The sequence below is a fragment of the Ixodes scapularis genome, unplaced genomic scaffold, assembly GCF_016920785.2.
Source record: "Ixodes scapularis isolate PalLabHiFi unplaced genomic scaffold, ASM1692078v2 PGA_scaffold9__187_contigs__length_104089568, whole genome shotgun sequence".
Lineage (NCBI taxonomy): Eukaryota > Metazoa > Arthropoda > Arachnida > Ixodida > Ixodidae > Ixodes > Ixodes scapularis.
The window spans coordinates 19,573,991-19,599,692 of record NW_024609884.1 but is presented as its reverse complement, the minus strand read 5'-3'; the positions used below and the strand labels follow the sequence as shown (position 1 = coordinate 19,599,692).

At 47.9% G+C, this 25,702-nt stretch overlaps 1 protein-coding gene across 1 annotated transcript in view; it reads right to left on the bottom strand.

The window, feature by feature from the left end:
- The window catches only part of LOC8030870 (PH domain leucine-rich repeat-containing protein phosphatase 1), a 41,065-nt gene extending 29,002 nt beyond the window's left edge, over nucleotides 1-12,063 (bottom strand). The window contains exon 1 of the mRNA XM_029993236.3: nucleotides 11,711-12,063. Within this exon, the coding sequence (XP_029849096.2) occupies nucleotides 11,711-12,063 (353 nt within the window). The remainder of the gene's footprint in view (nucleotides 1-11,710) is intronic.
- Between the last annotated feature and the right edge of the window lie 13,639 nt (nucleotides 12,064-25,702).

Below are 25,702 nucleotides of genomic sequence, written 5' to 3'. Positions count from 1 at the left end.
TTTAGCCAAACCGAGACTTCAGGCGACCCCATGAAACAAAACTAGAGATCGGTTCGCCGCTCCTCCACGTATCGAAATAGTTGCATCACAGCGTGTGCCACGCAATACTCCGACTATATCCTCCATGTTGCCGCACTATAGAGCTACGAATACTTTTCGCCGCATGCGTCACATGGCCCCCACGGTAGAAAGACAGCTCCCTCTTTAGTTTCACGGTTTGCACTTTAGATAAACGGCGCGAGTTTAATTTAAGGTTAGAGCGCATTTAACGGACACATGCGACGCTGTCTGACCTCTCAGACGCCCGGGACGAATGTCAACCGCAGTCCGTTATTTTCTGCCGATGTCTGAGGCACTTTGGCGCCGGCGCGCGACGGAGTGGCTTATTATAGGGCGTCGGAGCGGTCTTGAAGACGCGACCCCGTCTTTAGCGCGTCGGCGCTGGCAGAGCGCGCCGTCGTCGGTGTGGGCGGGAGGTGTGAGATTGAGGGTTGCGGGCAGCTGCCAAGCGGAGCGTTGCGCGCCCGGCGTACACCGAGCTTTGGGACCTTCACCTCTGAGATGGGCAGAGCAGGATGAGTCAGGCGAGGCGGTGCGCACGCCTGGCAAACGTTTGATCCGCGCTGCCGGATACTGTCTAACGGGTTGCGTCTCCTTTCGTTTCGGGATGAATTTTTGTGTCGGCACGCGTCTGTGTGCTTCCGTTTTTGTATGTATAATCTGCATCCGCGAAAGAAATGTCTGACAGGGACCGATCTTTTGGGTCGATAAGCCGCACGGTCGTATAGGCTGTTAGAAATAGCTAGAAAGACAAGCGCAAGTGAGAAAACGTACGGGTGCACTTTCCCGTACTTTCCCAAGTGGGCGTTATTTCCGAGAGGGTCCTTTGAGATTCAGCTTGACGAACGAACGCGACGAGCGGGATAAGAAATACGGCGATGGGGACGCAGATGCCGATCGTGGCTGAGAGGAAGACAACAAACAAAAGCAACAACAGCCGCAACAACAACAACAAAAACAAACAAACGTGAAAGGCAGTTAAAAAGATGGTTAAGGCACTCTGAGGGCAATGCCAAATATTTTATAAAGAATTCATTTGTCTACGTTGTCAAACATGCGTGTATATAAAACTTCCTATGAAGATGAGGGGCATGTGAATAATTCATGTGAGACAGTAGTGCTTGGCTAGATCTCTGCCCTTGGAGTAATCCTAATTTTGTCAGCTATAAACCATACTGAAACTGACATCTTTATTTATTTATTTATTTTTTATTCCTAGGGAGCCGCAAGAAGGAAACATATCGAGAGGTCAATCATTCACGAAGTAGGATGAGCGATCTTCACGCTGCTTGGCCATCAGCTTTCATTGCCGTAAAATAGAGAGCATGCGCCCGCGTGTCAAAGTGAGCACCGACCCGCTACGTCTGAAATGACCGAGGAAAAGGACATATATCGAGCGCCCACTCCAAACTTCTAGCAGAAGCTACAAGAGCGAGCGCCGGGTTTTCAGCAAAGCTTTCGGCGTCATTGCCGACGAGCACATCAGCTCGTGCACCACAAGCATCGCTCGTCGGGGCAAACATGCTTGTGCTTGTAGCTTTTGCCTCGTTCGCGCACGAATGTAAAAAAACACGTGGCTAATCAAGGTGCGCCTCCTCCTCGTCAGACCGCTTCTCCGTACGCCCCGGTGCAAAGCGTTAAAGCCTACCTTATCATGTGCCCCCTCTTTGCTCTTTGACCTAAAGCCGCCGTCGCGCTGCTCGTGCACATCGGGCGAGAGACGCGTTGTTCGCCGCAGACACGACGCATCTTAGAAGCACGTTCGCTTCATACATGTCCGCAGACAGTGTTTGTCTGGCCAATGTGACCGTCACACAAGGAAGACCTCAGACAGAGTGTCTGCAGACTGTCTTTCGTACGACGTTTGAGCGGTGGGACCGCGGCCTTACAAGCGCCCATCCCCCAGTTTTTCAAGGTTATCTCCAAATTTGGGGAAAACGTGTGCTTGGTACTTTCCGCATTGGTTTGGGTACCGTGCACACGGCATTGTCCTTTGCCACTGGCCTCCATAGCTGCGCTTTTTTGCAGCTATGCGCACGTTATACCTACTCTGTTCACCCCGTGAGCTGATAGTGTGTTGGAAGCTGCTCATTAGACCAGTCACACGCGTTCATCTTCGTCAAATAATCATGCCCCCTCCCCCCCGCCCCCCCTCCCCCCCCCCCCCCCCCCCCCCCCACCGCACTTTCAGCTCTTAGGGGTAAACGAGTGTTTCTATTACGTTCTTTTCACGCTACCAGAGTTGTTGGATAAGCAATCGCAGTTATTTTTTTTTTTTTTCTGTGTTTATACGAGGCTTTAACTTTTAAATGCGGCGACCGCGTGTTATTAGAAAGTTCCTTCAGCTCGAGTGCTCGGGCGAACAATGAATTCGCGGGGCTTTTCCAGCGCTTGGACCTTCGATAGCCTTTCCACGTAAGACAGGGCCCAACCATGGCCTCTGATGATGCCGGCTCAACACATTCGTCGAGGATAGGCCCGTAGCTCTCAAGTTTTGAGCAGCGCTCCAGACGAGCAAAGTGGAATATTTGTGGTTCGCCTTTCGAACGTGCGTCAGTACGCTTCCCCGCTACAGGTTTTTTTTTTATTTTTATATTTAGTTTTATTATAAGTGCCAGCTTAGCAGAGGCTACAGTGGCGAGCTCGTATTTTTCAATGTCCCTGCCAAGCACGCGCGCTCGTACAGTGCAAGGTTGGTGCGAGCATCGTTCAGGGGAACATGCTTTTGCATGTACCTTCGACTTCTCTATCACGTAAAGTGAAACATCTTGCTCACAGAGACTATAAATAAAAAGAAAAAAAAAGAAAAATAAGAAAAACATTACAAATAATAAAGCTGAAAAGAATGTTTGATGGGACGCTAAAACCGCGAGCTGCATACATTTTTTAGGTGCTTTGTTTTTCCGCGTGAACCAAGGACATAGGCAGATGCTGACAGACGCGTGTATTCGAACGTGGCTCGCGCATAACCGGACGTTACAGCGCCGATTTTATGGTTGTATCGCGTGGATGGTGCAGCCAGCATTACATGGTCGCGTCTTGCGGACGCGCTCACGCCCCCTTCCCGAGAGCAACCGACTTATAGGCTTTCAAGAGAGCTCAATTGTTTATATGATGGAGTGAACAATTTGGCATCATAATCTATGACTTACTGCTCCAACTCAAAGAATGAATGGGATGTGTGTTACATGCTCTACAACGATTCAACGGCGCGAGAAAGGTTTGAACTAATATCATTCGCTGTCATTGTGATTCACCGGGGAGGTCATTTCAGCCGATGGTGTGTCGGTGACCTTCGCTTCTGGTTCACTGATACTGCGAAGCGCAGGCCCAAGGCAAACATCGCGGTTTGCCTCGTCGCTAGTTGCGACTTGTCCTTGAAAATATCCTTAATAAAATGACTTTAACCTCTTCCACTCGTGTCAACCGGTAGGCCTGCGGACGACCATTATGGATATACCTCTAACATAAATTAAATTTTCACAAAAAAGAAAACAAAACACACACACACACACACACACACACACACACACACACACACACACACACACACACACACACACACACACACACACACACACACACACACACACACACACACACACACACACAACGTGCGGACGTCGTCCACTCTAAAAAAAAGAGCCAATTACTGCAACTTAGGGAGGCAGCTCAGCGAATGACGATGCCGAAACATATATTTAGACCAAAAAACGCAGTCTAAGATGCTAAACAATGCAAAACGTCACGCTCGCACTGCTTAATGTCACAACTCAGACTACGTTTTTTGGTCTAAACATATGTTTAGAAAGTAGACGCACGAGCTTTTTTTAGAGTGCAGTTGTCATATCATACATTAACTACGTATGACAAAGTTGCGAAGCAGGGGCACATAGTCAAATAGCGATTTCCGGCCACTAAAGTATAGAAGCCCCGCGAACGATTGATTAAAACACCATACGCACTCAAAAATAGAGTCAATGTATATAGTTTGGGCTAAGAGCCTAGCTTACTGTACCTTCGAAAGCATTTTTATAAACGTAAATATATATATAAAAGAGCGCGAGAAAAAAGAAAAGAAAAGCGAAGGCAAACACACAGCGGGACTCGTGTGGAAGGGCGCGTTCTTTCGTGCGCATGATTGCTGGGGGCGCGCCAAAAAGACGGCAATTCGACGCAACGAGGTAGACTAAGAGAGCGCGTTATTTATCGCACCAAAGTACATGCCAAGGTTGCCGCTGCTAGCAGTCGCTGTTTTGCCGCAGTAGCCGTGGCAATCAGGCTCCCGCACAAACCGCTTGTCAGAGAGGTGTTCACCTGCGGTTTCGTCGATGGAACAAAACAGAGAGAACAACAAGCGGGACGGATGCCACCGACCGGCCGTTTGCTTTAATGTTCAGTGTGCGTTTTTTTTTTTTCTTCCTGCTTTGCTCACTGCTATGGCGAAATGAAGGCGAGTCGGTAGGGAAACAGCACTAAATAGAACTGCTCAAAAAGCGGACGGGCTAGGGTATAGCCGGTATAACCATTTCAGCCGTGCGGTGTCGTAAATTCTTATTTAATATTTTGTTTCGTTAACATCTTTAAAAAGTCACCTTTCATTTTTTTTTTTTTTTCAAATCTACCGCTTTGGTTGGCTCGTGAACATCTTTCCCCCATGGAAGGAGGGGGAGGGCCAGCCAGAACAACCGGGCATTGACGGAAAATGTGAACTCCGGCGGAAAAGCCTGGCAAAAAAAAAAAGAAAAAAAAAATCGCGCTGTCATTTGCCACGGCAGCGCCGAAAGGGCACAAGCGCGATTATTTACGCCGCAAGACCTCCATGAACTGAGCGGCGTACGATTTTTTTTTCTCGTCTCCCCTACCTTAAAAAAAAAAAAAAAATGAAACTCGTGGATTTTCGTGACTTTTCCATCTCGAGAAAAGCGCGGAGGTAGAGGAAGAAATAAAAATAAGAAAAAAAAAAGGCATTTGTAACGCAGTCGTCGACGCTGAGAAAACCGTGCTCTCCGCTGAACCCCGTGACCACGGCCGCCGTGCGTCTGTACGCCGAGATGTGCGGCTCTCCGATGCTCCTATGGACGTGTGTTGTGTACGCGTGTGTGTACATATACTGCGCGGTGCGCAGATACCCGCTGGGGTCTGCTGAGGGCAACTTGAAGGTTATTTTTCCCCCGACGGAACAGGACAGCCTCCCCTTCCCACCACATAAGTTTGTTTCTTCGTTGTTCCTTTTTTTGTTTTGTTTTTTCCCTGAGCGTCCGTCGTCTTTTGAATTCCACTCCGTGCGTACCCGCGAGTGGCGCGCGTTTAGCGGCTTTCATGAAGTCGGAAGAGTTCGTGTCCGTCGGTGACTGTTCCTCGGCCGGCATTGTGCGTCACCGAGTCTTCACGGATGGAAGTGTTCCCCGGAAGGAGCAAATGGGGAGGGCCTCTTCGGCTGGACCCTCGACGTTCGTTTCCAGTCCGGCGACTGAAGTAATAAGTGCGAGCGAGCGCTCTGCACTCTACTTGACAGCGCACCGTAAGGTTCCTCCTAAGTGATGCTGCCTGCCCCCGGACGGAACAAAGACCATCCGAAACGATATATACTTTTGTGTTGCGAAAAAAAAAAAAAAACAAAAAAAAAAAAAACACGAAAATACAGATTTTTAGGCAGTCTTTTAGGAAACATCAAGAACGCAAGAAACTTTAGTTCATTCCTGGCTAATCATACTTCCTAGAATTAAACAATTAGAACAACAAAAAGACCATGCAACACAGAGATCAATATCTTAAAATCGGTCCCGTCCATTGGTGTGGTGGTTCCCATTGCCTACTCCTCCTCTTCTAACACTACTACTAATTCTTATTTTTTTTTATTTTGTGGTTTTTGTACAAACACACTTGAGTCACACATACTGTAGTAAGACAATCATGCAATAAACAAAAATATCGCAGCGCATTTGTTGGGACAGGGATCCTTAAACCCGCCCCGTTTAGTCGGCTTACCGACATATAGTGAGGTGCCGACGTCGTTTTATCATTCTATTTTTGTGCCAGCCCCATCGAGAGAAAGGCCGTTAGTCCGGGAACAGGATATAAAGCCCACAAAAGCGGTGGTCCCAGATATTAAGAGCCTCGCGCGAATCAAATGGTGCGTATTAATTATCGAGTGGGTTTCATGGCTCGACGTCAACCGATGCTATCTCGTTCGAAACTCATTGCTGCACGTTTTAATAACGGCAACCTCGGATGGACCGCGTGCTGTCGCTAGCGGACCGGTTCCCTGGGGAGTCGCTGTTTGGAAATCCCACAAAAAGCCACGGTTCCTTCTCTTTCACGTGGGTGTTGGTTTCACGGTTTTCTTCTTTCGCCGTGCACACGATATCTATACTTTGGCGGCTAGCGTGACTCGATCCATTCTCGAAACAGGCCGCCGACACTTCGCCCTCGAGGGGTGATTCGGTTTGTAGAGGATTTCAAGAGGCCTTTCGGCCCATCCATTCGGTGCTCGGGCTTTGCGTGTGTGTGTGTGTGTATGCATTTGCATGAACTCGCACGTAAAGCAGCGCCGTGACAGTGCCTTGACGATGCACTTTCGGTGCTGCTTGATTAGAGAGTTTTAAGGAACCGTTTTTGCACATCGGATCGTCGGCTGTGGTCGGACTTAAAGTGGAACGGGGTATAGTGCTGTCTTGACGTTACATTTTTTTTTTAATTACTTACTCGCACATTGGAGTAGTCAATACGTGAGACCTACCCTCTCAAGAAGTCTGCGAATGCGAAGACTAAATTCAAGACTGAAACGGTGAGTACGACATCGATAAATTCAGACCAATGTAGCATTTTTAACGGCACTTCTGTTTTGGGGTTGTCAGCGAGGGAGAAACGCATTGTCTTGATGTTATCTTATGATTGTGCAAACTTAGCGCGTAAGCTATAAATGTGTCTTCTCAGAGAAAAAAAAAGATCAGCTGAATTTGTTGAGGTTATTTCCAAGCTTCCATTTATTTAATAAACACTATTTAATTAGGTTTATCCTACATTTTATTGACTACTCTCAAACAGTCAGAGGCCAACATAAAGGTGATAAGGACACAAAAATTAAACCTCTGGCGCTGCCCAGCCGCACCTAATAAATGTTATTCGTAAATAACCTCTCTATACCCAAATATCATTAATTAAATCTAGAATTCGAATGCAAATCACGAACAACTACGAACGCAACTCATCAGGATATCGCCATTTTGTTTGGGAAAATTTATCATATATGCTAATCGCGGTTTTAATATGTATTATATATACGATATTATATGTCATATATAAAATATCATACATCATATAATATCATATATTGAATATTATACATACTAGGCTCGTTTTTTTTTTTTTTTTTTTTTTTTTTTGCCAGGTTACTGCAAGGTAGGGTGCGACATAAAATTTCGCCTAGGTACGCTTATTTTAATAAATGCCCAACGCTGTGTAGAGGTCCTTTTCCTCCAGCGAAGAGAGATGCGTATACTCACAATAAAAACTCTGGGGGTGTCGCTTCTCCGCAGTACACTGGTGGACGGTGAGAAGCACACTCAACGGAGCCAACTAACCCGCGCGTAGAGACCTCGAACAATGACGAGCAAGAGGTCCGAGGACCGTCACGGTTAGATACGAAAAAAAAAAATGGAATAGCACTCTACTCGAGGTGATAATCGAGAGTTTTCGCACAAGTCTACTGTAACAATCTGCCAATGTAGCGATGCCTGCGCTATTAGTTTCCGTGAATAGAAATTACCGGTTGGCGCAATGTTGGCGCAAATTCCTTACATTTTGGTGAAAGGTAGGATGTAGCCGGCTAAGAATTGTGGCGCAGTTTAGCGCAGTAATCACATTATTGGTACGATCGTCACATCATTTGACTAATTTTGTTGGCATTTTCTTTTCCCCCAGTAGCAATCTTCTACGTCCTGGGATAGCATACCGCAACATCGTCGTGCTCACCTACCGGCTCGAATACTACCAATATTTTTTTTTAGCCTGTGAATACCCGGTTAGATGAGCATTGAATTTGGAAACATGACTTTTCGCCGTTTCTCTACCACCACCTGCTTCTTGTCTTCTTCTGCCATTCGAGCTCCGTAGAGCGGTATCGCAAGCTTGCCGATTGATTCCTGGGGATTTATTCTTTTCATAAACGCTATCCTTTTGGGTGTGCTCCAAGAGCATATTAATGTTCGACAGGGAACCTCCAGCTTGCATGCACCTGAATGAAGTCAAGGCTACGTGCATACACTAGAGGACAGACAACCAAACGACGAGGTATTCACTAATGCTAATTGCTTTGTCGTTCTCTAAAGATGAGAGCCCTACGGACGCTTTCCCTAACTTGACACTTCTGCCAACGCAAGTGCACGTAAGAAACGCATGAATGCTGACATGGCTGCGGTCGATCTAGCGCACTTTATAGATAATTTTACACTCTAAAGAAGTTCTCAGGCGTCTGCTTTTCCGCCGAGCACAGCCAATCAATCCAATCTAGGGAGAAGACTCGGTGAATGACGAGGCCGAAGAAAAAAATATATACGACGTAAGAATGAAGTTTGCGCTGGGACAGTGGGCATGACGTTTCATAATGTCCAGTGTCCCATGGCCCTTCCCCCCCGCCTGCGTTCACGCCGCTTCGCGGCGACAGTCTGCGACGGCTCATTACAAAAAAACAAAAACAAAAATAATTAGCCCACCTGATCGACCCGTACACGCCACTTCGCGGCGACAATCTCATGCAGCTTATTACAGAAAAAAATGCTAATCTGAGCTGTCGACGAGACGATTTGTCGATTAAACGATCTGTCGATGAAACATTGCGTGTCGATGAAACGATCAGTCGATGAAACATCATTCGATGAACTGATTGCCAATGACTTGGATGAGGTACAACCAAACAGGATTTTTTACTTCGCTCAACTACAGAGAAGCTAACCGTATCTAGACTTATAAATAAAACAAACGGTATCTAGACTTACGAATAAAACAGTAAGATATTTGCGAGTCATTCATTTGCGCGTCAGTTCTTGCACGGAAGTGCAACAAAGAAATGTTCTCATGCTCTCTATTCGATCGTCGCCGTCTGCGCCGAAGTTGGTGAGAAATGTGCTCATTGTATTCGTTAGGTTGCGTGCGGAAGCAAAGCATATTTGGCATATTTGCTGTTCTATAGTCCCTATACCGAAAAACCCGGTATAACTTTTCGCTGTCTGGATTATGGAACTGGAAATCTATCTGGATTCTATCTGGATTTCAGAATTTCAGAAATTATTCTTTTGTCTACAATTGGAATTTCAGGTTTACAAAAACAATTCCAGTTAGATTTCCAGTTTCATCACCTAGATAGAGAAAAAGTATACTGGGTTTTTCGGTAGGGGTGGGTCTAGATTAATTGGCAATAGAAGTGGGGACAACGTCAACATCCTATAAGTTTCAACTTATACGGGACGTGTAGATTCATCAAATTGAATTCGTTTCCGCGTTGTTTCATTTCCGAATAGCAATCATCAAGGACGTTGTACATTTAAATTTCTTTGGCTTCAACTCGCACGGTGTCCTTGTTTTTTGTTGTATGTTTGTACTAGAATACCTGCTGCTCGGAATTGGCCATGTATGCTATAGTGGTTCTTCGCTGACCTCTCACCGGCCTACGTGAGGCTCGCTAAGTTTTTTTTTTTTTCTACTTCTCTTTTTTTTGTCTGTGTGTCGGGTTAACTAAAAAAACTACCGGCACCGAAATTTGTCTAATTTTGTTTGTCGACTAACGTTGATCTGAAGTGTGGAAGAAAGTAACAAAACAAAATGTCGCTTGATTAATACACGATTGCGTGTTTTTCGCCCAAGTTAATTGTGAACTATTTTTTTTGGGTATTAATTAGAAGCATGATTTCTGTGACAATGAAACTTTCTGCTTGATAGCTCGTTAGAAAAAAGATATTGTCAGAGGTTTCTGTTTTATTTTTAAGTGCGCCTAGGCAAACTACCATTGAAACGATTAGGTTCAAAGTGAGGCATCCTTGAAACTAATCATTTCACAGGTGGTTGCAGCCCACGCACACACACACACTCACGTAGCCAGAGAAAGCACTAATTAACTGCCGCGGCTGAGATTTAGATTGCTGTTGCGGCTTGGTCGATTACGTTGCTTCGAGTTTAGGGCAAGCGACTTCAACCAAGTATGATTAACTGCACTTTGTAATGCGGTAGTTTAGAAAGATAACCCTGAGAATTTGTGGCCTGTGATTGCCCGTATCCAGGAAGTGATGTGACGTTTAAAACTTTAAACACATAGTTCTTACGAGGCGAATGCGCCACGATTTATTTTTATTGTCGGCTGGAGTGAAGCGTAAAAACTCGCACTGAAATTGTTACAATTTAAAAATGTTGCCATTGTAAGTAAATGAATACAGCAGGATCGTGAGCCTACTCCAATCTTCTATTGCATTTGAAAAAATTGTCCCACTTTCCAGTTTCTTAGCAGCGCCGTTTGAAAGCCAGTCTTAGAATGTCGTTATATGGGGCCATGGCGCTTTTAGCAAATTTGCATATCATTTTTTGCGCTGCTCTTTCATTCTCAGCGACAGTGCAATTGCTTCGAGAAATTCATCCTGAATTTTGAGGGGATGTTTTTCTAGTTCGAATTATATTCTAGTGGTGAAGGAGTCAATAACCAAGCAGGCAAACGAAAACAATACGAATTGTATGCGTCTCGAGGCAGTGGCGAACACACAGGCGAGCCCGCAGGTGAGGTTGTGACATTTTAAAACTAAGACCGTAATTGACAAAGAGAGAATACGAACACGAAACTGAACTATCAAGACACAAGGTGCGAAATTGGTCCCATCTTTCGTCCCAGCCAGTCAGGGATGCAAAATATTAGACTATCGATTTCAGAGTGTGATGCATACAATAAAACTAGATATTAGGTTATTTGTCCTTCCTCGTGATGCCATCCTTGATATCCATACCACTGCCCCTTTACAGCTTGTCACATAGAAATTCTGACAGGCTGCTGCGATAAAAAAAAACAAAAAACATTACACTGGAACCGTTGAATCGACATGATCGTTAGAAGCAGAAGTTTCTCGTCGTCAAGTTTCCTATTTCTCTTTCTTTCTATTGTTCATCACAAGAGTTCCTGTTCATACGCATACTGCTCGAGGTATTTCGGACTCCCTTACCAGGAGCTGCCGAAAGCCACGAGCTATGTTTATGCTGCTTCAATTAAACCCCAATAATTCCCTCTCGTCTGGGTCACGAGGAAGAAAAGCCCGGACAACTTCTTTGTGTACCTCGTTGTTTTACAGCAACTCCACCCTATAAGAGGAAAACGCGTCCGCGCTGCCTAACGTTTAACGAAGGGCTCTTCACAGCCGAGAGCGATACAGAGGTGCGCCAGCCGCACCTGTGTACACTCTCAGTGGGAAGCATAAATGCAAGAGGGGTACGCGGACATCGAGATTGATTCGCAACGTTTGGCCCAAAGAGCATCGGGTTTCGCCAGAGCCTGCACTAGCACCAAAAAGCGAACAAGACCGCCGAACAGGAGTGGCGCGAACGCGACCTGTACGCTCACTCGTCTTGATGAAGAATCGCAATTAATGATGGGGTAGCCCCGCGGTCTTCCTACCTGTGCAGCTGCTCGACCTCCACCGGCAGTCGCTGAAGGTAGTTGGAGGCTGCATTGAGGACGACGAGACCTCTGGCGTCCCAGAGACCCTCGGGAAGTTTCTGTAGGCCGCAGTCGGCCACATTGAGACGTTCCAGGGTCTCCGAGAAGGCGCCTCGGACCACGAGGCTCTCGAGGTTTCGATGTCGCAGGTCGAGGACTTGACCCGTCAGAGGAACATCCTCCTTGGCAACGTCGGGGGAAGGTGAAGTGCGAGGCGTGTCCCTGTTGCTCACCGAAGGGGGGTCGGAGCCGGTCTCGAACCCGGTGTCGGACCCGGTCTCGGACTCGTTTGATTCCGAAGACACAGTCATGGTGCTCCTGGTTCTCCGATCGGGTTGACGCGACGGCCGGACGTTCGAGTTCGGCGGGGCGGAGTGCCCCGGAGCGCCGAGCGGCCCTTGGACGTCCCTCTAGGCACGTGGTGCACCGTCACGACTCGGGTCGTGGTCGGCTTGGGCGCCGAGGCCGGACGAGGCATCCCGCTCACGCTCGGGCCGGGCCATGACGAGAGGTTCCAACCGCGGTCACGCTAGCTGCACTTCCGGTCGCTTCCTCTGGCGTCGGCGGCGAAGCGGAGTCGCGAGGAGGTGCGCGGAAACACCTGGCGTCGACGGAGTGGTCGGGCGGAACTCTCCCAGGAACACCATCTGCCGCTGCTCGGAGGGAGACCTCCTTCAAGGTGGACGATCTCTTCCACCGCACAAAGACCGTTCTCTCCCCTCGCCGTCGCCATTGCCGCGGAGGCCTCCTCGCCAGCCAATGGGGCGCTTTCCTGCTTTCACCCTCCTCCTCTGCCATCGGTCCCGGGACCGTGCAAACAGCGGCAAGAAAAGCGGAGCGTTCTATCAAAAGGGCGGGGTGCCGCGGCTTCACCTGTGCGCCGTGGCCCTTCTCGCCCAGGCGTGCCTGTTGCGTGTGTGCGTACCGTGTTTGGGTCGGGGTGGTTTTCCTTTCTCGGCGTGAGAAGCGGCGGAGGGCCTGGCTTTCGCGGCGCGCCTTCGCCGACTCTCGTTCGACTCTGGCGCTCAAGTCCCGTTGCGCGTTCGTGACGCTGGGGGGATGCCATCTGCGGGTCGAACATTTCCACTGCTCATTGGGCATGGCTTCCGAACAAGCGGAGCGCGTCTGGCCCGTAAAAGTGCGCTGTTGCACTTCCTGAACCTTTCCGTCGTGTAGGGTCGCACACGCTAGGCATTAATTTGTTTGTGCAAACATTCAGATGCGTGGATTCGATAACCTGGCCCTTTGAGAACAGAGGAGAACGGGAGTATCGAAATTGTGCTCATATGGAATCATATTCGACGGGCGCAGCGGAAGGGAACGTTTTTATTTCGCCGGCTGTTTCGTGCAGTTGTCAGAGATTTTTGCTCGAAACAAGAGGGTCTTTTCCCCTCAAATTTGTTTCCTGTTTGAAACATGAAATTCGTTTTGTCAGAGAGGACCCGCTAATTGTTTTTTTAAACATAATATTGTTGTGTTTTTTTTTTGTTCTTTTTTTTATCGAGCAACCTTTTTTACTTGGACTAATCGCTTAAGTTGCAGGCGAAGAATCATGCGGCGTCATGATTACAGGATCACTTGAAAGTGTAGCGTGGAAAAATCGAGTGAAGCTGTTTTGTTTCATTTCGTTCGATTTCCTCTATATACACTGGTGTGTATTTTTTGTGTGTGGGAGAGGGAAGAATACGGTAAAGGGAGCGATGATAGAAGGTTTTAGAACAGCGGGCCCTGACGCTTTGGGTCCCTCGACCAACCTGGGACATCGCACTGCGCATGAACACTGCGACGCCCCAAGCTGCTCGCGGGCGGGCCCAAATTATTGGGGCCCCTATTCTAAAACTATCTAATAAAGGTCACTCTAAACATAGGCTAATGCTCGGGCATCTACTTTGTCGCAGAGCACTCGGAAAGTCTATCACGACAATATGCGAAAAAACAAAGCAAAAAAACTCAGTAAATGACAAAAAAGAAAAAAAAACACACACACACACACACATACAAAAAAAAAAAACACTTCTACCGAAGAATGAAGTTTGTAGTGGGACACTAAGTGGCAGCATCACGTTCCACGTGCTCATATAATTTGTGTAGAGCCTATGTTAGACAGTACGGCTCGTCCTTCGTAACTCGTGACATTTTCTAAGGCGTCTCCCGTTGAGAGTGTACCGTTCTCTCGTATTTGTATACGAGGCGCAATTCTTTCAGCCCGTATATATGGGCGAGAAGCAACATAAATGCTCCAATTAGGAGTGGTGCTCGCTTACTCTCAGCCCTTGATACGGCCGGGTCAGTCGGTGCTATATATAGGTCCAGCTATCTAATTTCCACGGGATGCGGGTCATTTGTTCCCAGCGTGGCGCGCATCAAAGCTGCCCTTAGATTCGGAGGTCGCAATCTCATTCTTGCGAGCCATGGCGTTCTCCGCGCAGTACAAGATATCCCTCGTGGCCCCCTTTTCTTTTTTCGGCATTCAGCGTTGCAATAAAATTCGTTGCTCAGAGCAAACATCCAACTCATTCGAACCAAGTGGTGAATGGCCGAGATACGTGAACGTATATACCTGAGCAAGGTTGAGTGATATACCTTAGGGGATGGGATACATTGACACTCTAATGTCGTTCTTTCTGTTTTCATTTCACCCTCAATCTAAAGTTAGATTTGCTCCGGTGTGTAAATGCGAACAAGGATACAAGGAAACGGCAGAGGCAGGAAGACAGCATTTTCGAGAAAAGGAATCCTCTGAAAAGCCTCGAATGGCAGCTGACATCCCAGCTGAGTCTGTTAGCGAAACCTGGAATCTGGATTTCATAGAACTCTCTAGTCAAAACCGTTCACCGCGAGCCAGTATATGTTTTCATACGCCCGTTTTTAAACCACTATACAGCCTCCAAACTGCAGGTCCGCGATAACAACCACCATTGCGGAAGGTGCGCCTTCGTATTGTGATTCGTTCGTATAGCCGATGAGATCAGTTGCAGCGTGACGATACAGTTCATATTTCGACCTCGAAAGTTATTCTTCTATTCAGGTCTCCGTTACACCCTCATTCATCGGCATTGAGCGAGGCCTTTTAACATCCCGCGTCTTATGATCGATGGCTCCACAGCGTCTTCGAACCTCCGGTGAGCAAATTTATTCCCTCGCGTAAGGACACACTGCCCGGTAACCGGCCCAGATCGGATGTGATAGTGCACGCTGCTTGTATATACAAAAGACGTCCATGCCCGTATATACTTGGAAGGGGGCCTCCAGACGAAACTCGTCGGCTTCCCGACTCTGCTCCAATTATCCGCGCATACGGGGCTGCCTGTAGCGCCTCGCGCGCTCCTCCGCGCTCCGTGGCAGACTCGTCGCCGTCCATTGTTCCCAGCCGGGGGCTTTCGCCCGCATTTAGCGGGGTTCATTTATCGCCGTCCTCCCTGCGCGCGGAACGAGCGGTAGGCAGCCTTCGTCCGTCACTGCAGCACCTTGATTCAGGCAGGCTCTCCAGACGCCTGCCCGGTCGTGCCGACAGGAAGCTGGTCGCGGGCCGCCAGACCTTTCAGTCCTCTTTTCTCTATCTGCCTACTTTTAATTGCGGTTATCATTGAGGCCCAAGAGGCGACGCTGTGGGACAGCTGCGCGCTGCTCACTCCGTGCTCGTTCCACTCGTCACGGTTTTCGCGCTCTCTCTCAGCTACGCCGTTGATTGTCTCATTGGTCGTCTATTGTCTCATTTGCCTCTCGCCGAGGAAGTATGTCGCCGAGGAAGCGATTTTCCTTGCATTGTCTGGCGGGCCGGAGTCTCCCGTGGCTCGGCACGCTCGCTGTCGTCCCCGTTGAAACGAACGGGGCTGCGGAGAAAGGCTGTCTCTGCGCGCGCGCGCAGGATCACCGCGCTCTGGTTTGCATGAGGGAGCAGAGACGATGTGAACGAGTTCTGTTGGCCCCCTCGTTGCGACTACGGAGTGTCGAGAAATTAAGCTGGGCAGAGGCAGGCTTTGCTCGGGTTTTGCTCCTTGGCACAACGGCTCTCCTGATTCACAAGCAACCGTGTCTACCTATGTCTACCTTGCCCCGTGGCTGTCCCCTGGATTGGGCGTAGCTTCCCGTTTCTTAGGTCGTTCAGAGTTCCATGCACGAACGATGGTTCATAGTGATATTAGTCTCAAGATTCGACCCGGCCTTGGGCGTTTCGGTGAAGAGCGTGAATGATATGCTATACGAAGAACCTCTCCCGAGGCACTCAAAAGAATGACCGCTGAGACCGGCGCTTCGGATGGCCGTCTTTCCCCTCTTGGGCCGGATACGTCGCCGTTCCGGAGAGCGTGACTGCTCTGTTCCGCTTTACAGCGGCGTCCACCTTGGCCGTGCGCCGGCCACAAACCCCGCGTCCCGGGCATTCGAGAAAGTTCATCGACCCGCGTGAGTGAGCCCGTGCCATTCATCGCCCACGCCGGCTGACTCGCGTCGTCCGTTGGTTCCGCTTAGTCGTTGACTCGAGACACACTGCAAGCGGCCGCCTTTTGACGCCAACGGTCACTGTCCAGACCGGCTCAGTCTGCGACGCCAGCGGGATGATCCAGGACCGTTTCGAGCGCCGGTGCTCGTCAGAGCCTTGCGGTGGACAGCCACGGTCGCTTGACTGGGATGGACCACCGTCGTAGACACACACACACACATACACGCAGAAACACACGCAAATACACATAAACACACGAAGACACAGAGTCGTTATGTCATTGAATCTCCGCTCCAATCTCGCTGGACTGCTTTTGTGGTCTACGGATCAAAGAGCTCGCGCTCAAAGAAGAGTGGAGCGCACACCATCGATTGCTGGAGATTTCAGGTCTCCGCGTGCATGCAGCCCAGCGTTGCTGTGGATCCCAAAAACCCGACCTGGCGGCGTACGTTCGCAAGGAGGCAGTCCACTCGACGAAATCGGCTTTGCCGACTGCCTGCCGCCTTAGCTTCCTTCGAGGAGTTCCAAGCGGCCGAAGCATTTATTTTCGGAAAGTTGCGAGATTGAGATCGGCCGTGCGCGTAAGCTGTGGCTTTGCATCTACATAGCGGTATCCTTTACTCGGCAATGTCTGGGCATTGTCCGCAATGGTTTTTTTTCTGAAGGGGTGCACTGCATATGCTCTGCCAAGGAGGAAAGTATAGTGTTTTGGTTGTACATGAAACATATTCGAATTCATTATCAATGGAAATATTTTTCGGATGGCAGTGAAAGAGCGCCGCTTATTCTCGCATAGCCTGTGTTTCTAGAGCCGTGGACACTATATATGGAAGTCCCAACAAAGAACAAACTTTCTCGTTTGTTGAGAAAAAAAAAAAGAAAAAAATCAGGTTTGCCGCGACTCGCTCGAACTGATTACAGTCCGCAGAATGTGCCCACTGCCCAGCATGGTCACGCAAGCCCACACGGGAGTTTTAACTTTCCTTTCTTTCTGACAGCGACCCTGTGAAGCTATTCAAAGAACGCAAATGACCAAAGGTGCTAGTGGGACAATGCCGGTTGTCTGCGTGTACAAGAAATTCATACAGCGGTCCTCGCGTTTTTCTGATTTCTGTGTGTCTGTGTGGCTTTCGGTTTATATCTATATCGGCACAGAGCCTCAAGTACACGACTAATACATCAGACAAAAGGCAGCCTGACACACTGTCTGAGGTCTTCCTTGTATGACGGTCACATTGGCCAGACAAACACAGTCTGCACACATGTATGAAGCGAACCTGCGCCGACCGTGCGTGAGGCGCGTGTATCGCAGACGATTCTGTCATCGTTTCTGCAGCGAACAACGTACGTGTCTCTCGTGTGTTGCATATACGAGTCGTGCGACTGGGACTTTACGGAGCCCAAATTTGAGTTCGTTGCTTTCCGGTTCGTCTACCTTCAAGGTCCCGATCGAGGCACGCCACATGGAAGTATGTTTGGTGGAACGTTTGATCAAGCAACAGAGGAGCGGTTCCCGGGATCGTGCCCTGCATACTGCGCCGCTCGCTTTAGCCGGTGATGCCAGTAAGGCACTTTCCCGGGCTCGTGTGGGCTGATCGCCCGGAGAAAGAGACCGGGACGTGATAAGCGTCCGAAGGTATACACCGCGCCCATTGTCTCGCCAATGACATCGGTTCGGGGGGGGGGTACAGCGTGGCGAGGTTATTGTTTACGACGCGTTCACGTGTCGAATTATATCTAGGCTTCTCAAATTGAAAACTGGGGCCGCTCGATATAAGTGCGGCGTTATACGATGCCGTCGCGACGCCGCTTTTTGAGGGGGATTCGCGTGTCGTTGAAGTTTAGTTTGCTTCTCATTGTGGTTTGGTGCAAGAGCTTGACCCTGCAGAAAAGGAGAAAAGACGGAAGTAATCAGCAAAGTAACGGCGCGGCAAAGTTTTGCGGTTTCTTTTTTTTTTTTTTTATTACACTTGTACGTCATAGGTATACTTCGTTGCCGAATATACAGCTGATACGTTTTTTTTCCTCACATGGTCCTAAATACCTATGTCTGATGTCTTTATTTCACAGCTTTTATTGCGCGCAAGTTACCTTGAATATCTTTCTAAATAAAACCGGGATCGGTTTTATTTAAAACGAAAGATACACATTCGAAAAAAAGAAAATGGCGGTCCTTGCAGTTAGCGCTTTTATGTACGTCGCACATAACTACATAAAACCGCTCTATTTATGCGATATAATAAATAGGGTCACACACACACACACACACGCACACACACACACACACACACACACACACACACACACACACACACACACACACACACACACACACACACACACACACACACACACACACACACACACACATATATATATATATATATATAAGTCAGAGACCCGTACTTGCGGAGTTGCTATGCTAGGAGTTTATTGTATGCTTTACGACAGTTTCGCCGAGAGGCTCGGCTTCGTCAGGAGATATGCCATCTCCTGACGAAGCCGAGCCTCTCGGCGAAACTGTCGTAATACATACAATAAACTTAAAACTTCTAGCATAGCAACTCCGCAAGTATGGATCTCAGACTTATTACATTTTCCCGGTCCATTATTCTCATACTACTCTGCCTCACACACACACACACACACACACACACACACACACACACACACACACACACACACACATATATATATATATATATATATATATATATATATATATATTTACTACCACGCGACTCAAAGTTGTGGGACATGATATGATGTTCATATAGCTCAAAAGGCTGCAGCCCCTATTAATTGTGTTTCCCGACGCTACGCCGCTGCTGTGAATCTGTTTGGTTGTAGTCACAAAGGGGAAAGTGAATCGTTCTTCGGACTCCCTGCCCAGCAGCTGACGCCTCGGGACTGCGTGACGTCAGCAAAGCCCCATCCATCCGCGTGTGCATCTAAGCGACGCGTGTTCTTTCCGTCACTCACTCGTGAACAAGGGACCGAACTGGTCTCGAAACTTCGGGTTACTGTTTACTAAAGTTTTGGTTAGGGTCCCTAATTTTCGCTTAAAGGACGATATAGCAGTACTGTTTCTTCTGTGCTTTCTGATGGAAGCTCGCGAGAGCACACTCGAATGCTTCCGCGCAGCATTCTTTGGGCTTCTACGCGGCATTCTTTTGGACTTGCAGACGCAGGTTCGTGCCCACCGGCGTGGAAGGCCGTTGATCGCTAATTCCCTCGCAGGACAAAAACCTGAACCGGAAATCGCGTGTTCTGTGGCGTGCTTGATCAGTAGCTTTATTTTTGCCATTTTCTTTCGGAGCCCGCTACCGTTCGTAAAACGGAGCTCTCCGCCGTAAGCTGCAATTGTTTTCGGCCCCCCCCCCTCCCCCCCTCTCCCGCCCTTTTTTATTTTTTTCTTTCTATTTCTTTTAACCACCTGACAAAACGCGAAGAACGGTGTTTCTGACATCCAGCTGCCTCTTCCTCTATTTATTGCGCGACCGACGGAGCAACAGCGTGGACGAGCAGACTGACTCTTGTACACAGGACGACCCGCTTTTGTTTCCACCGCGTCGTTTTCATGCTCCGGGTGTTACGCAATGCGGGCAACGCGTTGTGTTTTTTGCGACCATTTCAGGGCCTTTCAGCTCTCGGCGACGGACTCGGAGAGCGCGGCAAGACGCTACCGTGTATCGCGGCGCGTCGCGAGCGTGAGCTCCGTCATGACACGGCCACACGGCTGTGCGCCGACGGGTACACGTATTCGGGTCAGTCCCTATACTCTACAGCTGCTAGGCCAGGCGCAATCCGCGTGTACGGTACACGCACTGCTACATGCTCCGCCGAGCTGCCTCGAGCATCGGCAACTCTCGAACAACAACAACCACACACGCACAAAAGAAAAGAAAAACGTGGACGTAAATGGTGCTCATAATGGAGAATGGTCGGAGCACGCACCGCGCCGCCGGCGGGATGATCTGATTCGATTTCGAAAGCGATGCGGACGGGCCCGAAACGGGTCTACGTTTTGCTCGGCTAATGCATCATGATCTTTTCTTTTTTCCTGCTTCTCGCTTTTTGTTTTGATCGCTGCTTTTTGCTAAGTTTGTTCTGCTGTCTCGGTCAGTGTTTCGAGTGGCCGAAAAGAACTAGGAATGTCACGTTAAAAAGACGAAGAAGAAGAAAAAAAAAATCATCTTTATTTTTGTTGAGACTATAATCGTTGTATTTCAACGGCCTTCGGGCGGAGCACGCGTGGCCTTCTTTGTAAGCTCAATGAACTCGATATAATTTTTTTTTCTCTCCATAGTTCGATGAGCAGGAAGCATTCGCTGGTATTTGACGCTTTCGGCAACTGGAATTGGGAAGTTTCTTTTGTTTGTTTGGAGCATGTAGTTTTTAGTTGTTTCTTGCGGTTGCCGCCACTAGCTCTATTGCACTTTTTAATGTGCTGGTTGTTTCGCTTATTTCGGCCGGTTTAAACCGAGAATCTGGTCAACAGCGAGTGCGTGGGTAAGACTAAGCTGGCAAAGAATCGCGCAAAGTCGAGGTATTCGCCAGCACGTCCTATAACGCGTCTCGCATGTTGGCGCTCCTTAGCGGTGGCAATGCCAACTGGAGCATGCACGTTTGTCCGCTGAGGAGCCAGATAAAACCGAGGAGGATAATGGCTTCTGGCACCGCCCCTGTTTATAACCAGCCTCAGAAGAAAACAAAAATCGCGCGTTTATACTCAGCACTTTTTAAGCAAATTGTGGGCTCCCCCGATTTTTAGCTATGACGTCATGCTTTTGAAAGATTGTAAAGAAAGTCATGTAAGAACCACGAATTAACTTTTAAATTACCGATAGTTAAAACAATGTGTGTGTGTGTGTGTGTGTGTGTGTGTGTGTGTGTGTGTGTGTGTGTGTGTGTGTGTGTGTGTGTGTGTGTGTGTGTGTGTGTGTGTGTGTGTGTGTGTGTGTGTGTGTGTGTGTGTGTGTGTGTGTGTGTGTGTGTGTGTGTGTGTGTGTGTGTGTGTGTGTGTGTGTGTGTGTGTGTGTGTGTGTGTGTGTGTGTGTGTGTGTGTGTGTGTGTGTGTGTGTGTGTGTGTGTGTGTGTGTGTGTGTGTGTGTGTGTGTGTGTGTGTGTGTGTGTGTGTGTGTGTGTGTGTGTGTGTGTGTGTGTGTGTGTGTGTGTGTGTGTGTGTGTGTGTGTGTGTGTGTGTGTGTGTGTGTGTGTGTGTGTGTGTGTGTGTGTGTGTGTGTGTGTGTGTGTGTGTGTGTGTGTGTGTGTGTGTGTGTGTGTGTGTGTGTGTGTGTGTGTGTGTGTGTGTGTGTGTGTGTGTGTGTGTGTGTGTGTGTGTGTGTGTGTGTGTGTGTGTGTGTGTGTGTGTGTGTGTGTGTGTGTGTGTGTGTGTGTGTGTGTGTGTGTGTGTGTGTGTGTGTGTGTGTGTGTGTGTGTGTGTGTGTGTGTGTGTGTGTGTGTGTGTGTGTGTGTGTGTGTGTGTGTGTGTGTGTGTGTGTGTGTGTGTGTGTGTGTGTGTGTGTGTGTGTGTGTGTGTGTGTGTGTGTGTGTGTGTGTGTGTGTGTGTGTGTGTGTGTGTGTGTGTGTGTGTGTGTGTGTGTGTGTGTGTGTGTGTGTGTGTGTGTGTGTGTGTGTGTGTGTGTGTGTGTGTGTGTGTGTGTGTGTGTGTGTGTGTGTGTGTGTGTGTGTGTGTGTGTGTGTGTGTGTGTGTGTGTGTGTGTGTGTGTGTGTGTGTGTGTGTGTGTGTGTGTGTGTGTGTGTGTGTGTGTGTGTGTGTGTGTGTGTGTGTGTGTGTGTGTGTGTGTGTGTGTGTGTGTGTGTGTGTGTGTGTGTGTGTGTGTGTGTGTGTGTGTGTGTGTGTGTGTGTGTGTGTGTGTGTGTGTGTGTGTGTGTGTGTGTGTGTGTGTGTGTGTGTGTGTGTGTGTGTGTGTGTGTGTGTGTGTGTGTGTGTGTGTGTGTGTGTGTGTGTGTGTGTGTGTGTGTGTGTGTGTGTGTGTGTGTGTGTGTGTGTGTGTGTGTGTGTGTGTGTGTGTGTGTGTGTGTGTGTGTGTGTGTGTGTGTGTGTGTGTGTGTGTGTGTGTGTGTGTGTGTGTGTGTGTGTGTGTGTGTGTGTGTGTGTGTGTGTGTGTGTGTGTGTGTGTGTGTGTGTGTGTGTGTGTGTGTGTGTGTGTGTGTGTGTGTGTGTGTGTGTGTGTGTGTGTGTGTGTGTGTGTGTGTGTGTGTGTGTGTGTGTGTGTGTGTGTGTGTGTGTGTGTGTGTGTGTGTGTGTGTGTGTGTGTGTGTGTGTGTGTGTGTGTGTGTGTGTGTGTGTGTGTGTGTGTGTGTGTGTGTGTGTGTGTGTGTGTGTGACTCAGTTGCGCTGTAGAGAAGCGGCAATCTGAGAGAGAGCCCACAAACAGACTTCGCTCGTTCACCGCGAGAACTTTTACTAACAGAAAGAGTCGATGCATCTACCAGTTTTAAATGGGATTAGAAGGTTAGTTTTATTTTTTATCGTTTACCTTTTATAGACAATGCGATTTTTGGGAGCTGCCCATGCGCTTCCCTAGTGCGCTGCCACTGCAAAACATGCCGTGTGAATGGTGTATATTATATTACTTTACGGTCGAAGTGTACGCGGGTATAGCTATTTGTGGAGCACATACCGTGCGACCAAGAAATGGACAACGACGTACACGTCACTCGCAGAATTGCAGTGTGCGTAACTTAGCAAAATCCCTTACGCGTTGCCGAGTGTGAAATAACCGTTCCGTTACCAATCTACAAAAAGAAAAAAAGAAATAAAACGAGAAGTTAAAATTTAGTGTTAGCGGCGACCGTTTTACGGTGCTTACGGGCGGACACACCTCGAAACGGTTACGGCAAGAACCAGACAGGATGCCACGCAGTGTATACTAGTCGTTTCTTTTTTTTTTTTTTTTATTTTCTCTCCAATTATCGTTTTTTTTTTATAGGCTTAGCTTTTGTTTTTAATTTATCCTTTGTTCGAGCGCTCTTGGCCACAGGTATGGACACCGACAGGGTGACAACATCGGGGCGTCTCTTTCAGACGCCCGTGTTCCATCCAGAACGCACTCGATGCCTTTCATAGTCGTGGTTGGGCTGCGCGTGCTCGCTGAACCGACATCCATCCCGCTCTCATTTTGTCGAGGACTAAACAATTTAAAAATTAATCATAATTATTATAATTAATGTCTCCTAAGATAACTTAACTAAAATTCTCCGATAGAAAAAAAAACAACTACAGAAAAAGAGAAGATGAATTCGTTAAGCAAAGCCAAGGTATGCGGAGAGCAAGTTCGTCTGCTTCTTTTGCGGGAGTAGTGGTGACGTCAGAACGACGCCGAGCTCTCATTGGCTCTGATTGAAGGATAGTGGGTAGACCTCAACGCTAGCTGCCTTGAGGTCTACCCACTATTCTTCCAATCGGAGCCAATCAAACTCGGCGTTCTGACGCCACAACCCCCGCAAAAAAAGCAGACGAACTTGCGCTGGGCAAGGCCTTGGCTCCATAGAGTTATTAGAATGTACGCTAGAGGTTGAACTGGCGCTAGTGTCTATGCGACTTCCGGGAGGCAAATTGAAGCAGACAGCAACCAGTCTACTTATGCCGTGCTCTTGTGCATTCCTATGGGAAAACGCGCGTGCATTTTGTCTCTTCGACGGAAAATAACGTATATAACTTTCGTTATTTAGGTCGTACCGAATAGTATGTATACCTTAATTAACATTGTAAAAGTGTAATTGCTTTAGCTAGAGCATTTTTTCTTTACCACTGAACGGTGTAAAACTTCGCTATATTTCAAGCACAGATCTCTGTTCCACGGCAGGTATGTAAAAACGAGAGACGATTCTAAGCAAAATAACAATCGAAAGGAATGTAGAGCGTGTTCAAGGTTCGCCAGCATTTCGGTGCTGCTTATATATTGGTAATATTTTATTTGTTTTATTTGTGCATACTGTTCACCCCAAGTGAACAGTCTTTTTAGCATGGGGAATATACGTGCCAAACGAACGAAGGACATGTGGAACTATACATCAGGTCTACAATACAGTAGATATTCAGCGTCGTCTACTTATAATAAAGGGGCTGAAATAGCAGAAAAAACCATTCAGTATATTATCTAGCACCGAACAAAATTAATTCTCAGCAGTCAACATCCACTACTCAGCAAAAACATTAGACCTACTATTTTTCAGTCCATCTTACACATGTTAAGAAGGGCGCTCTCAATTTCATCTGAACAGTCCGATGATAAAATATTGTGTGGAAGATTATTCTAACCTTTTACAGTTCTAGCGGAAAAAAGAAAGCTTTTAAGCGTCAATATTACATTTGGGCACTTCAAACTGATTAGTGCGTATCTCAGTTCTCTCAATGCGCGAGGTCTTAGTCTAGAATCTGGATCAATATTATTCAGTTGATGAGAAAACAAAGAAAAACTTCAGTCGAGCAATTTTTCCACATACAACAAATAAGGGGAAATTTAGGTAGTTGTCCATACAGGCACGTAGCCAGGATTGTGTTTCGGGGGGGGGGAGGGGCCGCCCATGACAAAATGCTGTATGAGGGGGAGGGGAAGAGGAGGTCTCAGCAAAATGGACGATTTCGGGGGGGGGGGGGGGGGGGGGGGGGGCGGGCCCCATGCCCCCCCCCCCCCCCACCCCCCCCCCTGACGACGTGCCTGTGACCATATCTGTGTCAGAATCAAGTCGCTTGTATTTGGATAGAACAAACTGCACCGCTTTCCTCTGAACTTTTTCGAGTTCACCAATTTGATTTTTTTTATATAGGAATCCCCATACCGGATGCAGCGTACTCCAAGGTTGGCCTAATATACGTTGTGCAGGCCATTAACTTCACTTGAAATGGAGCACAGTTCAAATTTCGTCTTAAAAACAAATGCTTTTTTACATGCTTTCTGACATATTTCATTTATGTGCTTACTCCAACTTAATTCTTTCGAGATTGTCACACCCAACAAGTATTTAAAACTATCGATTTCAACCAGGGGACTCCCTCCAAGCTCGTAAGTAAAGGAAATAACATTATTAGTTTTGTTAGTTATTCGCGCAAACGCTGTTTTTTGTGTGTTAATTTTTATCTACCATTTTGATCACCAATCTTGAATAGACCTAACGGATGCACTTAATCTGCGCTGGTCGTCTTCCTCCCTGATTTTTGAATCAGACAATCATCCGCAAATAGCCGCATAGTAACCGCTTGGTTTATTTCCGCCGCGATATCATTAATATGAATTAAAAATAATATTGGTCCGAGTACTGACCCCTGGGGGACGCCTAGGGCACTTTGGATACTATTGAACAGGCACCTTTAACCTCTACATACTGCACCCGATTAGGTAAATACGCCCTGATTCACAATTTCACGCTATGATTTACACCATGCAAAGGAAGTTTATGAAGTAGTTCATTGTGTGGTACTCTATCAAACGCATTAGAAAGCCCAAGGCGTGCCGCATCAATCTGTCCTTGCTCATTAG